The following is a 16,396-nucleotide window of genomic DNA, read 5'->3' on the forward strand; positions in this document are numbered from 1 at the left end:
GTGGAAGTTGGAACACAGTCGTTGCATTTAACAATCCCAAACTCCTCGCCAAACACAACTTTGTGAAACTAGCCCCGCTTGAATATCTCCAATACGCAGTTGATGAAAAAACAACAACCATAGGCCAATGTCAAACCCAGCACTACAAAGGCAACACAACAACAGCGCTGCGAGACACGTGGCCGTAGTCATGAACGTCACAAAGATTCGGCGACAACCGTTACATTGCACGGACATTCAGACACCCATCTTATCAACGAAGACAGAGGCGGTGTAAGAGACAGGGCTCGGCCAGGAAGGGTGGAAATGAGTTTCCATAAAACAAAAGACAAAACCCAAGTGGAATTTACACAGTAAGGGTAACTTTTATTCTGTACATAATGATATGTAATCTCCCGTTTATGATTTGTCCATTTTGATAATAAGCCGTGTTTTTCTTCTGCTCGATATCCCAGTGCAGCATTGGAATGTAAGAAGTGTTTTAGCCGATTACACCGTTCCACCCTGGGATTGCATTGCAGCCACGAGACCTCACCGCTACATCTACACCCGAGTCTCATCCTCTCTTTGGAATAATTGGTCTGTAATAATTTACAATCTGCCACTCCGTGAACGACAAACGAAGACTCAAACAGAACACGTTTTTTTCCCCCCCAATGACACTGCGCTCCCGTCACGTGGGTGGCGAACCTCCCCAAACAAATTATCCGCGGGGTTTGTAACCCCCCCACCCCCTGTACCCCCACAGCATGGGTCCCCACGTGGCGCGTGAGGCCGCGTTCGCGAAAAAAAATGAAAAAGTCGTCGGGAGATGTCTCGCGAGGCCGACGAGTTAGAACGCTGCGTGGAACCCGAGCAGCCTTCTTCACAAACACCGCGCCGATGGATCTGCAGTCATCGCTCGGATTACTGCACAGCAGACATCGCACGCTTTTGATTCGGGGTGGTTTTCGGAGATTTACTTTAGCCACGTAGGGCATTCGGTCTCTTTGTTGTTGATATTTTTTGACACACAAAGCTGCGCGTGTTGCAACCGCTGCCCCCTCAACCACCCAAGGATCACCTTCGCCTGCCACAATTGCTTCCTCGCATCCAGAATGTGCGTAATCGGCAGTGTTGAGCTCTATCCACTGCTGGACGAAGCCTTTCCTCACACGACCACCCATGTCTTCTTCCAGTGCCATGGGCCCGTGTGCCAAGCTCAGCAAATGCACAGAGCAAACCGTGTTAACATGCGACACTTTTGACAAAAATAAGAACAATGTTTACTCCGGAAAGCCAAAATACGTCTTAAGATTCCAGACTTGGTGATGCTTTAGCGAATTCCTGAAGGCTGCGTGCACGGAAAGAAACCCGACACCATGAAGTGGATGACATTCAGACAAAGATCCCCCGTGTAGCCTTAACAGACTGTTGGGGCAAGTGCTGTTAGCGAGCACCTATGAAGGCTGGAACGGCACACGAGGGGTTGGGTGGCCAGCACCACGCCCGACCGCCTTTGTCTCCCCAGTGGCGATGTTTACACACCGCACCAGGCACTCATTTGAGGCCGAGTCGACCTAGGGGAGGCCCAGGACCGGTTCAGATGATCGTCACCGGTGTTGGCCGTGAGCGGGAATCGAACCCGGGTCACCGGGTCCGTAGCGCTAACCGCTCCACCACCGCTCCCCACGTAACATCGGGCACTGTGCCACCTACTTTGCAGCGAGCCCAAAGCGATGCCTCACCCCTCGGATGGTGGCACACGCGGAATCCGTAGACAAGCGATCCACGACCTCCCGGTTCCTGGATGAACCGGAGCACAGAACCGAGCTCGCGCGCGCGTCACGGCAGGCGAAGGATACAGAACACCCGACGGGCATCGCGTGTTGCGGGCACGCGGTGTTTATTGACTTGGGGGGGCAGCGCTGACCGGAGCCACGGTGACAGCAGCGTGTTGTTATAGCGGTGCCACGGCGTCCAGGGAGCCACAAGCACAACGGCGGAGGGCATTGCATCACTGGGCCACAACGACAACAAACTTGTCACTCGTGTCACTCGTGTCACGCGGCATCGGCGGTGGGTTCACGACCGTGGAGGTCAAGACCCTGACACAGAGCGTGCATTCCTGTTTTTTTCAGGAAATGTTCCTTTTTTGTTGTTGTTGTTGAAGTCTTAACTTTAAAAAGTATCTAATAGGCACAATGTAGCAACGGGTGTTTACATAAAAGAAATGTTCTCGTCGGAAATTCCGCTTGGGTAAATGAATGGGTCTGACGTCTTGATTCCACGCGCGAGGCCTCACACAGCTGGACCAACTCGGCGACCGCATTTCGGGTTCCCGCTCACGGTCAAAATCGGTGACAAATATTTCAAGCAGCCTCGGGGGGGGGGGGGGGGGGGGCCTCCCCCGAGTCGCCTCGGCCTTGACAGGGTACCCGGTGCCGGCGAGTCAAACATCAGCACTGGGGAGACGATGCCGGCCGGGCGTGGTGCTGGCCACTCGCTCGAATTTGTTGTCGTTTTGTCGTCCCCCCCATCGCCACTCACAAGCAGCACCCGCACCAACACGCTGGTGACGGCCATAGCGGAATCCTCTTTGTCTTGCGTGCGAGCGAAGTGCAGTTTGCACGTTTCTCTTTCTCCCCCCCTACCCCCCTGTTCTGCATCGGTTTCCTGCACGCTCACCAATTTCCTCCCGCAGCTAAAAACCCACACACGATGTCACCGGTATTGGCCAAAACATCCCAATGCTGAAATATTACCTGGGGATTATTCAATTGGGATCATGCGCACACGGACGCACGCACACACGCAACATCGACCACCCCTGCTGCGAACACTTGGCAGGACCCTCCTGATAAAGGGTCTTGAGACTCAAAGACCGCGATGGATTCATGGCCACGGGGCACGCGAGACCACAGCCAAAAGTGGGCGACAGGAGGGAATGGGACTGCTCTTGATGCCACAAAGGTGTTGGTCCGGGTACAACCGCCAAATGTATATTTGTAGAAAGAAAAAAAAACCCCTAAGTGTATAAAATTAATAAATCTAAGACAACATGACCGACAAGGTACAGGTGACCCAGTACGCGCGGAAACATCGCTGTGCAGCCACCACCACCGCCACCACCGCCACCGCCACCACCGCCACCACCGCCACCGCTGCAACAGACCAGGAAGCTCTGAGAGCTGCCGCACCTGCAGATAAAAAGAGCCCCGCGGGCTCTGGAAGCGGCGAATACATGGCGTTTGCCCTGCCAGGATTGCCGAGCAAAACCTCTCACAAAAGAGGAAAAAGAATGTAAACTGCATTTAGAAAGAAAAAAAATAAGTTTTCATAAACTAAAACGGCATTCGGGTTCTTACTATTCACTATAACTAACGCACGCACAGCGTTTGCTTTGAACAAACGTTGGGTGAACGGGCGGTCGCCACGTTCGCACGTGGGTTGAGTATCCTCCTGCGGTTGTGTGGCGATGTTTTGTAAGAGGACGCACGCGCGCTCTGCGTGAGAATTCCGAGACGGCAATCTGGAGAGGAGGCCCATCAATGATTCACCGGCACAGCGGCGCGCGTCCTAGAATTACCCACAATCACTAATTTTGTCAATTCCTGAAAGCTTACTGCGGAATCTTAACCCTCGACGACGAGCGGCGACCGCCAGGTACCGATTGCAACGGGGTCAAAGCTTGACGCACGGGCGGAGCCGCGAGACGGGAGACCGTGAGACGCGCGCATAGCAGCCGCGACGCACCTGGGTCGCGATCTGGAGGTGAGAGAGGCAAACGTGTGTCCACATTGCACGCCGATGGCTCCAGGGGTAAAGTACAGACGCCGTTGTGGGTTCACCCCAACACAGCCACGTGGGGGCACTGAACCCCCCCCCCCCCTCGTGGACTCTCTCCTCTGCCGCTCCCACGAATGCTCCACCGGCACAACCTTCCTTCCTTCCTGACGGTTTCCTTCGGTAGGTTTTGTTCTTGGTGGCACCGTGACGACATTGCTTACAACAAAGAAAATACACACAACGGGGAAAACACGCCAGACCCGACGAGAGAGCCGAGAGGTGGCGCGCAACGCTATGGCAATGCAACCGATACAACTGTACAGAGATGTTCTGCGCAAATAATCCAAAACATTGTTTGATATGTTTTTAACATCGCCTATAAACCCCTTGTTAGGCAATTGGTCAGACCCGGATTTTTGTAACTAACCCTTTATTTGTCGTAACTAAGATTAGTAGGAACTAACCCAACTGCGAAACCGTGGTGGAATGTAGTGAATAACGTTAGGAGATGCAGATACCACAGACACGAGCCAATTACGTTTTGCTTTATTTACTGATGGTAGTTAGGCGGGTTGACGATGGTGACTTTGTCAGGGCACAGGAGGGTGGTGGTCCGTGTGGGTGCGCGCGCGAGTCTTTGTACACGTACACACCGGCGCCCTGGTGAGTCCTGGCCAACCTGAGGATACGAGGGCCATCACCACCACCACCGACAACTCGGCCACGGCATCTCACGCGGTTTCTATCTGCAGCGGGCAATGGGTAAGAACCCAGCGGCGTAGCTGCCGAGTGTGCAGGCGGTGAGCGACCGCACCGGGACTCGCGGGCCTAGGGCACCCTGGGGCCTTTGAAGAAGATGGGGGGGGATGGACACACACACCCCCATTTCGTTCCTTGCACCAGGACCCCTGACCTTGCTAACCACGGTACTGACAGCTTGCAAGCACCTCCCTGTGAAGCCCGGAGCGCGCTGAGAATTGGCCCGCGAGCCGCTCGCGTTTCTTGGCAATGTTCATGCTGCCGGGCGATGCTGGCCGCCGTTTAAAACAACAATGACAAGTAAAACGGGAGAGGGGAGATGGTGGCGGCCCTTTGTGGGAGCGAATGAGGAGGCGGCTCTAGACGCGGTTGAGGAAGGCGAGGCTCAGGGTGCCGGGGATCTGGATGGAGTCGAGCCCCAGGGAGGAGGGGTTGAAGGGGAAGGTGACGGGGAACATTCGCTTGGCGTCCATGAGCAGCTGCGTGGAGTTGGGTCGCTCCTTCAGCTGGCCCTGCCGTGCGCGGTGGGGGCGGGGGGGGGGGAAGGGGATGCAGAGTGAGAGGGGGTCCACAGGGCACGGGTGGTGCAGCGGCACACATCGTCGTACTGTGGCCACGTCACTCCCACAGTCCACGCTGCCACGCCTTTTCACCCAACCAGCAGCGGCCAGCCGGGCGAAGTGCAGTCAAATAACCGCCAATAACCCGCAAGGGCACAGGGAACACGTCATCCAGCGGTGGCTTGACGTTTTCACAATGAGGCCGAATGCCGTAGTTGTTGAAATAACGACATCGGCCCCTAATATGTTTGAATATAAATATAATTTTAAGTACTTTGTCAATCCACTGCTCATGGCGTCCACGTAACAGAGGTTGTATGGTCATACTTCACCACACTGGGCAGTGTAGGTTGGTGAAGGTGAAGCCCAGGACAAGAGTCATCGGAAAGTGACGTTAGCTGTGGCCAGGAACCAAACTCAGGTCGCCCGGTTCATAGCGCACTGCGCTAAACCACTGCTCCACCGTGTAATAAGTTAATAGGCCATTATTGATTGACATGGGACGCATGACAGAAGGTTTGCAGTAATGACGCGGATCCATTTATTGATTCTGTACGAAAGGCTGAATAAAATTAAGATAAAAACTAATATTTGCGTCTTGCGATTATTGCCGACTGGCCTGAGACTGGTACCGCGTAAGGTAGCAAAGGCGATAGGAGCACCGATTTGATCTGCATGGCAAATAAGAGAAAATTATTTGATAACCGCAAGCATGTCCAAAGGTTATCATGTCGCATCACCACGACGGCCAAGCCATCTCGGGCGGTGGTACCCACGAGTGAAACGCGTGGTCGGAGCTTACGAACGATTGCGCCCGCCCGCCCGACGTCAGCATTTTCGAGAGAACTACAAAGATCAGAAAGCGACTGCCCCGAAGCTTCCCACAATGATTGCCAGCACCCGCGTCTACCACGTCGTGCCTAAAGCCTGACGATGGAACGATTTAATACGAGCAACGCTTAAAAAAAAGGTTAAGTAGCATAGCGGAGCAATTCGTGCGAGTGTGCGCATTAGAACACGTTACCCCCGTCGCGGTTAATGCGCCCGTGGCACCCGCGTGCACAGCGCAGTGGAATCTCCCGGCATAAACAGAGGCTCTCTTAACGGATCAGCCTGCCCGCTTGTAATGCCTTTGACAGCCTGGGTTTTAATCAAAGGAGCCAGCCGGTGCTCAAAGACCAGGCTGCTCGCTCAGCTGTGCTAATTAGTTTCCCCGATAAGCACGTTACGACGAGCCGCTCGGACGGCAGGGTGACCGCTGTCCAACCGCGCGGCCCACGTGCGAGAGCGCCGTTACGCAATCGTCTCCGCTAAACTCCACGAAGCCGATCTTGGATGCCGATGGCTACAGGTGTCGCCGCCGTACCTGGATGATGCGAATGAACGAGACGGTCACGCGCTCCTCAAACTCGTTCACAGGGGTGTACAGGTTCAGGATCTTCGTAATCTGAACAAGAAAGGCAAGAGACACGATCAATTAATTGGCACGATTTAAAACTCGTTCGCTCGCGATGATGGTTCACCACGGGGCCGGCAAGGTGGGGAGTGGGGAGGGGGAGTAGGTGGGGTGGCGCTAGATTTGGGCCCTGCATCACCAAATGTCCCTTTGGCCCCACCCAGGTCTACTCTGCATAGGGCCTACGGTGACTCAGCCTCGATGAATACCCGATGAAATGCGTACACGTGCGTGCATGTGTACGTACACGTGCGTGCGTGCGTACACGTGCGTACGTGCGTACGTACACGTGCGCTCGTGCGCACGCGCGTACCTGCGCGGGCGAGAGCGCCGTGCAGATGGAGCAGATGGCCTCGGCGTCCTGCTCGGTCTTCTTGTTGACCTGCAACACCTGGGCGGCCTCGATGAGGGGCAGCAGCGTCTCCTTGGCGCCGCTGTCCTGCAGCTTGCGGTCCCGGAGCCACTCCTCCAACTGGCTCACGTTGTACCTGCGGGCGGCGGGGGGACAGCGGGGTCGGCAAGGTCGGCGAGGTCAGCGGGGTCGGCAAGGTTGGCGGGGTCGGCAAGGTCGGCAAGGTCGGCGCGCCAGGCCGCAGTTGCCACGCCGGGGATGGCCTCGACCCGGAAGCGTCCGTGTGGCAGAACGCAAACTTTGCGGAAAGTTTTGTTTTGTTTCCCTCCTCTGCAGAGAGTTTGGGTTTTGTTTCCCCCGACGCGAGTTCTGGCTTGCAGAGGAGGGAGAGACCAAGTCGATTTCTCTGAGAACCGCTTTTTTTGTCCAGTTTGTCGTTTCCCCCCCCTCCCCCGCTGCACCTCCGATTATCACTGTTGGCTACGTACGGTGTGAAAGAAGTTCATCGTACAGCCACTATTTTTTTTATTTTACTCGGTAAGGGCTCTTTTTGAGGAGCGACCTGGCCATCGCGAATGACAGCTCAACGGAGTGGGCGGCCGATCACGTGGAGATGTGTAGCGGCCAAATACTCTGAAACGCGTCACGTCAATTATAAACGGGGAGGGAAAACCCGGAGGAGCACAGATGTGTACGCGCATTACACACGAGTACAAGAGCACTCGGCACTGTTAAGGGAAAGAGGAGTGTCAGATTTACCTAAAAGCAGACGGATTTTTAAAAAATCATACCATCCCTTGTGACTGTTCCTGTTGTTGTTATTATTTGTGTGGCGTTTCGCTGGAAGGCACGGGCAGGCACAGAGACTAAAGCACACACACGATGCCCCGTCATTAAACTTGGCACGGCGCTCAGCTGCGTGACGTCGGGTTCTTGAGCCGAGGCCGAGGCGAGGCTGGGGATTTCCCCCGCGCCGCACAGCGAAGTCGCCGTGGCATCGAGACGGACGAACAGGTCCGACCGCCACCCAACACCACAGTCTAGCGACACTAAAGTTGAATATGACCTCACCCACGCCACCCACCCCAGCGAACCACAACACAGATCATTTACATGACAATCGAGGCTGCAGTTGGTAACTTGGAAATTCCACCGCGCAGTCCCCCAGTCGGATGGAACTGATAAGAGATGACCGCGTAGGAGATTAGGCAGCGCCTTGCGATAAATGCGGGGTGCGGTGTTTAACTTTTGCGGTAATAAACAAACGTGCGTCTGTGTGTACACACAGCACAAGCGTGCGCCTGTGTGTGACACACAGCAGTGCAGGGATAAATGAGAGTCAAATACTTTAAACGCCACACCGAGTGCCTGATTTCCCCAACTGTCCTACACAGTCAGGAATTGACCTCCACGGGGCCCTCTTGTAGGAGGGAGGCTCCTGCCAAGCTTTCGCAGTCGAGGCCGATGCTGCTGCTGCCGCTGCCGCTGATGCCGCGTGTGATATCAGTCGAGTAAACTGAAGGTGATTCTTTTTTTCAGCCTCGTGATTTTTTAGGAGCAAACCAGAGAAAGCGGAGGAAACCCATCGCTGAACAGGTGGGGAAAACGACACACCAACTCAAACATGCAAACTCAACACACACCAACTCAAACATGCAAACTCAACACACACCAACTCAAACATGCAAACTCACACACCAACTCAAACATGCAAACTCAAACATGCCAATAACTCAAACATGCCAATAACTCAAACATGCCAATTCAAACACAAGAAAGGTGCCGAGTCGGGAATCAAATGCAAGGCCTTCTTGCTGTGAGGCACGCAAGTCCACCACTGAGTCCACCACTGAGAAGTCCACCACTGAGAAGTCCACCACTGAGGAGTCCACCACTAAGAAGTCCACCACTGAGAAGTCCACCACTGAGTCCACCACTAAGAAATCCACCACTGAGAAGTCCACCACTGAGGAGTCCACCACTAAGAAGTCCACCACTGAGAAGTCCACCACTGAGAAGTCCACCACTGAGGAGTCCACCACTGAGAAGTCCACCACTGGGAAGTCCACCACTGAGGAGTCCACCACTGAGAAGTCCACCACTGAGGAGTCCACCACTGCGCGACACCGATCCTCGCTGCTACGGCGTTGCTCATTCTCAGTAACCTTGCCCTGCCCCATTCCACACACGCGCCGCCGCCGGCACGCTCCTCCTGCCACTTCCCCTTCACCCTCCTGACACGAATACTTTGCATTTCGACACGATCGTATCAGTCGCGTCAACAAGGAGTCTGTGGCTCACTCCCAACTCGGTTCGATCAAGACGCCCTGAGTAGTTGGCCGCTTTAAATGTCCGCGTGATGATGAGCCACGTTCGCTGGGCTATCATTCGCGAGAGCCAGGTCGCTTCTGGAAAAAAATTCGCTTGATAACGCAGGGGGGGGGGGCCTTACCTGATCAAATAAAAAAAAACAGTTTATAGTTTTACAGTTTAGAAATGGCTTTCTATAGTCCTGGCTCACGCGTGGCAAGAGACTGGGGCCGGTCACGAGTCTGGCGTTGACGTGCGAGCGATCCAAATGGATAACTTCGTCACGCGACGCGACGCCGATGGCGGTGCAACTGGGACCTCAATTTGGGGGGTTCAGATTTGGCCAAAAAAAACGAAAACAAAGGAGCCGACTTGCCGATCGTCTGCCATCGCGTGAGCGTACGCCACGCACTCGCTCGCACACGCACACACTCAAGCAAGCACGCACAAACTCACGCACGCACTCACGCACACAGGCATACACACACTCAAGCACGCACGCAAGCACGCACACACGCACATATGCACACACACACGCACGCACGCACGCACACATGCACGCATGCACGCACACACGCATGCATGCACACACTCACGCACACACGCACGCACGCAAGCACACACTCAAGCACGCACGCACACACGCACTCACGCACACACACACGCACGCACGCAAGCACACACGCACCTGATCTGCATGCCCTTGCTCCACGAGCACATGTCTTTGCGCAGCAGCAGGTTGTTGAGGGTGGTGGAGCCCAGCTGATAGAACACCTGGCGCACCACCTGCTTCACCAGCTCGGGGTCCATGCCGTGGCGGCCCATCGTGTCGTAGATGACGGACAGCTGGCGCAGGATCGACTCGAGGGTGAAGTGGGAGCCCCCGTTGGCGATGCTGGACGAGCGCTTGCGCAAGCCGGTGGCCTTCACGCTCGACACGCTCTGGATGGTCTCGTGCTCCAGCATTCCGGGCACTGGCCAACGGCAAAGGCAAGAGTGCACACTTCAAGAAAAGATACGCATTTGTAAACAATAAAATGATTATCCATCCCAATTGTGCTATCAGTGTCACGCCACGAGACTACCAACAGACTCGGATCTCTTGGCACCTCCGATCGGCACGGTTGGCTACGTGCGGACGCGAAAGAAGGTCAACGTACGTACAGAGAGCGGTGCGACCGTCCTGTGCTCGAGAGAGCGGCTCGCTGAAGCGGGCTTCACAGAGCTACCTCTGAGATCCCTTCAAGTGACCCCACGGGCACAGTAGAAGGCCAACACTCTCCTAACCTGCTCCGCATATGCCAGTGAGGTTCGTCCTACGAAAGTAAAACCGATACTTCATTCTCAGAGGTGGAATTCAGACAAATTACGTGCAGAACCAAATTTTATGCAATGGGGGCTTTTTGTGTGTGAGCTGATACCACTAACTCGCTACACTTGAGAACACGGCTTGGCCACAGTTCGCTGTCGAAACTCAGGATTATAACTCGGGATTCTAACATGAAATTATAACGCGGGATTCGAACGCGGGATTCTAAATCAAGATTCAAACTCAGGATTCTAACTCAGGATTCCTCAGCCAGCGCCAGCTCAGCGCCACGACCTCTATGCCGCACGGCAACCTCAAAAGGCGCGCGTTTTAAAACCGACAATTCTAAAACAAAATGTAAGCCCCGCGCACTAATTGCACTGTAAACTCAAGTGCCCCAGCATTCTGAGATCAATGCAGTTCGTGTGCTGGGTTCGTTTTAAAACAAAACCATTGAGCGGCGTCCACACTAAACATGTTTACGGAGCCATCGCTAAAAAAATAACAAAAACATCTAAAAGGGAACCGATAGCTTTGGGCTATAAATAGAGACGACACACCCGTCACAAATAGCTACTTAGATCAATATCCCCGCTGTTACATTTCACAAGTGTGGGAGTTTAAACACGTGTGGGGGGAAAAAATGTATCGATCAGCGAAGGTGGCGTTATTGCCTACCAACTCTGGCTCATCGTGTCGAACACGGACGCCAAACTGGTACAATAGATTTGTTTAAAGCGCAGACATTGGTGACCTCTACGGCTGTTATCTTTTTTTACATTGTGTCAAATTGAGTGGCCACCGGTGACCCCACGTGACCCCAACAATTTCCCCGCACCTGCGATTGTCACGGTTGGCTACGTACGGCGCAAAAGAAGTTCAACATACAGACACGCATACACATAAACGCACGCGTCACGAGCTCAACAATTGGCATCGGTCAGCGGGTCCGACACGCAGTCGCATCCCGACTGCGGCACGATTACATCCGGTGGCTGCGTCACGAAACTCCAGGACCTTACAAAAGATTCACGGGTTTTATTTTACGGGGTAATGTCGATCGCGCGAATATATTATCCCTCAAGTTTCCAGCTCTGCCGTCTGGCCGCAGCGAAGCAATCCACGCTGTGCGCGTCACCGAGGCTGCGTTTGCACACGGGGGCGGTCACCCCCCACCACTCCGCTACCGGAGCTCTGCCTGACAGCACTTGCCCCAACAGTCTGTTCAGGCTATACGGGGGATCTTTGTCTTTGTGCGTGTGACAAAGTCCCCTTAGTGAGCTCCTCCGGCAGGCAAGGCTGCATTGACTGGGTTATGCTAGCTGCATGCCCAGCCACCACATGGCTAAACAGCTTTTGTTCAGCCGGATCGAGGGGGCTAGACGGGCGCGGCACGGGCTAAGAGATGGAGTGATGTGGTACAGGAGGACGTGGAGCTGAGTGGACTTGCCGATGACTGGTATCAGCTGTGACAAGATCGGCCTCTGTGGAGGAGGCTCGTGAAGGACGCTGCTACTGGGCAGTTGGAGGCAGTCGCCCTCCAGCAACAACGGAGGGCAGATGAGCGATGTTCACAACAACGAGCAGAGTACCGGGTGGCTAAAACACAACGAGTTGGCACAGTAGGGGGCATAGGTGGTGCTTTGGGCAGAAGTCATCTCAGTCAGTCGACCCATGGCACCTGCTGGGTCTGTCCCGTAACCTCGTGCCAGCGTGCGTTTGACACTTCACGTGGCTTTAACGTGCACATAGCCTGGCACAACCGCCGTGGTGACGTCACCGCCACTTAGTGGCGAATGGTGGTTGTGTGTGTGTGCGTGGCAAGGTGTGTGTGTGTGTGGCAAGGCGTATCTGGCAAGGTGTGTGTGTGTGTGGCAAGCTGTGCCTGGCAAGGTGTGTAGCAAGGCGTATCTGGCAAGCGGTAGTCTAGCGGTTAGCGCGCTGCGCTATGAACCTGGCGACCCGGGTTTGATTCCCGCTCACACCAGTGACGATTATTTGAATGAGTCCTGGGCCTCCCCGAGGTCGGCTCAGCCTGAAATGAGTACCTGGTGCGGTGTGTAAACATCGCCACTGGGGAGAAAAAGGCGACCGGGTGTGGTGCTGGCCACCCATCCCCTCGTGTACCGTTCCAGCCTTCATAGGTGCTCGCTAACAGCACTTGCCCCTACAGTCTGTCAAGGTTATACGGGGGATGTTTGTCTTTGTGTGTGACAAGGCAGGCTCGTCGTTACTGGAAGAGCACTCCAGGAAAGGGGCCAGGTTGAGATCCACCGAATCAAGTTGCAATTGGCAGCAGAGCACAAACGGTGAGCCGCGCCTCAATTCAGCGCTTCCTCGTTTTATATTTTACGACAGAAACCCAACGGCACGAATCGACGGACGCATTTCGCAATTTCATAGCAGAGTTACTCTACCAATGCAAACTAATTTAGGCTGCGGCTACGGGGTTTATACGGAGGGAGGGCTGTGCCTTCATTGAAGCCAGTTACATATTATAATGAACCCATTTATCACCGTGTAACAATTTGAAATATGAATTTACTAAATATCCTTGCCTGGAAATCACAGCTACCGTGCGAGTCTTACACACGAGGCCACGCTCACAGTAGCAACGTTCAGTCGTTGAGCGAGACCAACGTGTGGCGTGAATCTGAACTCGGTAAAAAGCCCCCCGGGCACTCACGAAATAAAATAGCAAAAGGAAACCATCTACTCCCCACCAAGCCTGAACTGGAGATCGAATTTTCATCAGCAGACTTCACTGTCCTAAAGTTACATTTTAAATTATACCTGGCCGGGAGGTTGTCTCTTGTTAATGTCAACATCGTGCATTGACGTGTCATTTGAATGTGACCGCGCCCCAAGATGTTGTGCAGCCGCACGTGGGCAGCCAGTGAGTCATTGGCAGCGTAAAACAAAGGCGGTACACAGAGGCTGGAGTTGGACGGGGCCAGGGAGCTGACAGCGCGGACGGCTGGCGGAACGGAGCTCCAGACAGTGCGGGCAGCAACGGAGGATGAGCGACCTTTCAAACCGAACGACGGCACGACCATGTGAGAGCAACTGCAGCGCACGGAGACTCGTGGTCACTCGGAGTACCAATGTGGGCACGTCATGGACTCACGTGGAATGCATTACTCCGAATTGGAATGCCGCAGAGAGAATTGGACCAGACACACGCGTGTGCTTGGTGGACATGTGCGTACAATTAAGTCCGTGTAGGTTTGCCACAATAAACTGGGACGTTCCATGGAAAGAAGAATATCTCTTAATGGGAAGAGGTTAGAATTACTGAACGTGTAAACGCATTGTCCAGAGTGGTCTAGTAGTATTATTATTTTTAATGTTAATACAAAATCCACGACTTTCTAATGTCCCGGGAGGAACTGCACAGTTCCTCGGACAGTCGTGGCAAGCAGAGGACATCCCTGGGAAAGGCAGGACGGGTGGCAACCGTGGTTTTGTGTCATGGAACATACACGCCGGAAGGCGAAGGCCGGCACACGTACCAATCATGGGCTGCAGGACAACCTCGATGATCTTGATCAGCTGCTGGTAGATGTGGATCGCCAGGTCGCTCAGCACCTGCCGGTACTCGGTGAGGTCAAAGTTCTTGAGGCAGTGCTCGTTCTGCTTGGAGGTGTTCTGCTGCGCGTAGCCCTGAGTGCAGAAACGGCGACCCCGTGCGTCACACACGCGACCCCCGCGCGTCACACACATAACGCCCGCGCGTCACTCACGCGACCCCCGCGCGTCACACATGCGTCACACACGCGTCACACACGCGTCACACACGCGTCACACACGCGTCACACACGCGTCACACATGCGTCACACACGCGACCCCCGCGCGTCACACACGCAACCCCCGCGCGTCACTCACGCGACCCCCACGCGTCACACACGCGTCACCGCTCGATTTGACCTCCCGGCAACGGCAGTAGAAACAATGGAGCGAGTTTCTCAAGTTCTCTCCGACCCCTGTCCACAGTGAGTCCATCAGTAGGCTGCACGTGGTGGGGGGTAAAGTGTGGGAACTCCCACGTCTTCTTGGTCACCCAAACAGGCGTGAAAGAGTTCGCCAAAATACCCTCAAGGTCAACGGCCCTGCTCCATAGCTAGGAAGCAGAACCATTGCCTGAAACGTCGCCTATTATATGAAGCACACTGGGGAGTCTCACTCATTTGCCGAGAAACACACTCACCTCCTCCTGAGACACACCAAGACACACCGAGACACACCAAGACACACCGAGACACACCAAGACACACCAAGACACACACTCACCTCCTCCTGAGACACACCGAGACACACACTCACCTCCTCCCCGCTGTACTGCTTGAGGCAGTGAAGCAGGCGGCACGTGTTGGACAGCCAGAAGCAGACGATCTCAAAGTCATCGTTGCGCTTCTGAAATAAACGACAAGACAGCATCAACGTCCGACCCTCGACGAACGCAGCGGCGTGCGAGGGTCTGGGGGACGAGCAACCGGGACGGGACACCCGCGGAGTCTCTTTGTCCACTGGCCAAGGCGGGCACTCGCACAGAGCACCGTGCAGTGTCCGTGCCTCCCTGTATGAGCGGTGACGAGCGGTGATGGGGCCGTTCGATCACGAGTGAGCACGGCTCGTTGCGGTCACAATAACCGAGAAAAGACAACGACTATCGCGTTGGTAATTGCGCGAGACAAGGAAATCATTCCAATTTGGTAGAAACATGCGCATACAGGAATATATAAATTGGTTTGCCTTCTGCTTCGTAATTCAATGGCACACCGACTCGTATGAAACAAAAAGAAACAACGTAAAACGCCACAGAGGCCCTTTGAAGGCCTAGATCCAGGAGAATCTACGACTCTCCAGCTCCAGCCTGACGCCAACTCCAGACTCGCCGCTGGAAACATTGCTAATGCAAGTGCCCTTGAAGCTACAACCCCCCGTTTAAAAAAAAAACGAATCGTTATAGTTCTTTACAATTGCATGTCATATTTCTCAGATCATATTCTGGTGTCGTTTTGCGTCTCATTGTGGACGCTGCCAATACGCTCGTGCGCTGCGCGCACGGTTTTCAGCCACTCAACGATCTCCCCTTGTTAGTCGTTTTACTCCGGTCAAGGCTTCACACCAATGTGCCACGTGTTCGATGTCCTTGCCTTCGGTAGCTGAAGTGGCTACCAAAGAACCGCGTCCGATATCTCGTGCAAGTGACCTCCGATCCCACACTCCAGGAGGGGGGCGACGATGACACTTTCCCGTCGCCCTGTTACAGTTACCCGGCGTGCCCAAGACTCAAAATGTTTGATCGACCCGACTGAAATATGCAAGAGCCGGTGAAGTGGGTGAGGAGCAATGCAGGAATGCTGTAGGAAAGAAAGGTTGTCACGTGGCCCAACACAGCGCGTGTACCTTGAGGACTTTCTTGATGCCGTTGATAGTGGAGGTGAGCAGCGAGCGGACCTTCTGGTCATCGTTGGTGTAGTCGGCGTGGCGCACGCACATGAACAGGATGTACGCGGGCAGCCCCGGAAGGAGCCTCTGGGACAGCTCATTTGGCTTCAAGTCTAGCGTCACACACACAGCAGTTACACACACACAGCAGTTGCACACACACACACAGCAGTTGCACACACACAGCACACACACACACAGCACACACAGCAGTCACACAGCACACACACAGCACACACACACAACACACACACAGCAGCACACACACAACACACACACAGCACACACACACAGCACACACAGCACACACAGCAGTCACACAGCACACACACACACATCACACACACAGCACACACACACACAACACAGCGGCCACACACAACACAGCGGCCAATGCACACAGCCAACGGACAACAACGATTGCGACCTC

At 54.4% G+C, this 16,396-nt stretch overlaps 1 protein-coding gene across 4 annotated transcripts in view; it reads right to left on the reverse strand.

Annotated features, from left to right (window-relative positions):
- Window positions 1-340: 340 nt before the first annotated feature.
- MYO5A (myosin VA) overlaps window positions 341-16,396 on the reverse strand; it is a 115,933-nt gene continuing 99,877 nt past the window's right edge. For 3 of the 4 annotated variants that reach the window (XM_061553873.1, XM_061553872.1, XM_061553870.1), the window contains 7 exons: window positions 15,925-16,079; window positions 14,839-14,928; window positions 14,027-14,177; window positions 9,894-10,179; window positions 6,857-7,031; window positions 6,454-6,534; window positions 341-5,039 (listed from right to left, as the gene is read on the reverse strand). In XM_061553873.1, coding sequence (XP_061409857.1) covers window positions 4,887-5,039; window positions 6,454-6,534; window positions 6,857-7,031; window positions 9,894-10,179; window positions 14,027-14,177; window positions 14,839-14,928; window positions 15,925-16,079 — 1,091 coding nt within the window. In that variant the 3' untranslated portion in view covers window positions 341-4,886. The remainder of the gene's footprint in view (window positions 5,040-6,453; window positions 6,535-6,856; window positions 7,032-9,893; window positions 10,180-14,026; window positions 14,178-14,838; window positions 14,929-15,924; window positions 16,080-16,396) is intronic. The other variant, XM_061553871.1, reaches the window with a different exon arrangement.

The sequence above is a fragment of the Lethenteron reissneri genome, chromosome 18, assembly GCF_015708825.2.
Source record: "Lethenteron reissneri isolate LAM-NWPU_2019-01 chromosome 18, ASM1570882v1, whole genome shotgun sequence".
NCBI classification, from domain to species: domain Eukaryota; kingdom Metazoa; phylum Chordata; class Hyperoartia; order Petromyzontiformes; family Petromyzontidae; genus Lethenteron; species Lethenteron reissneri.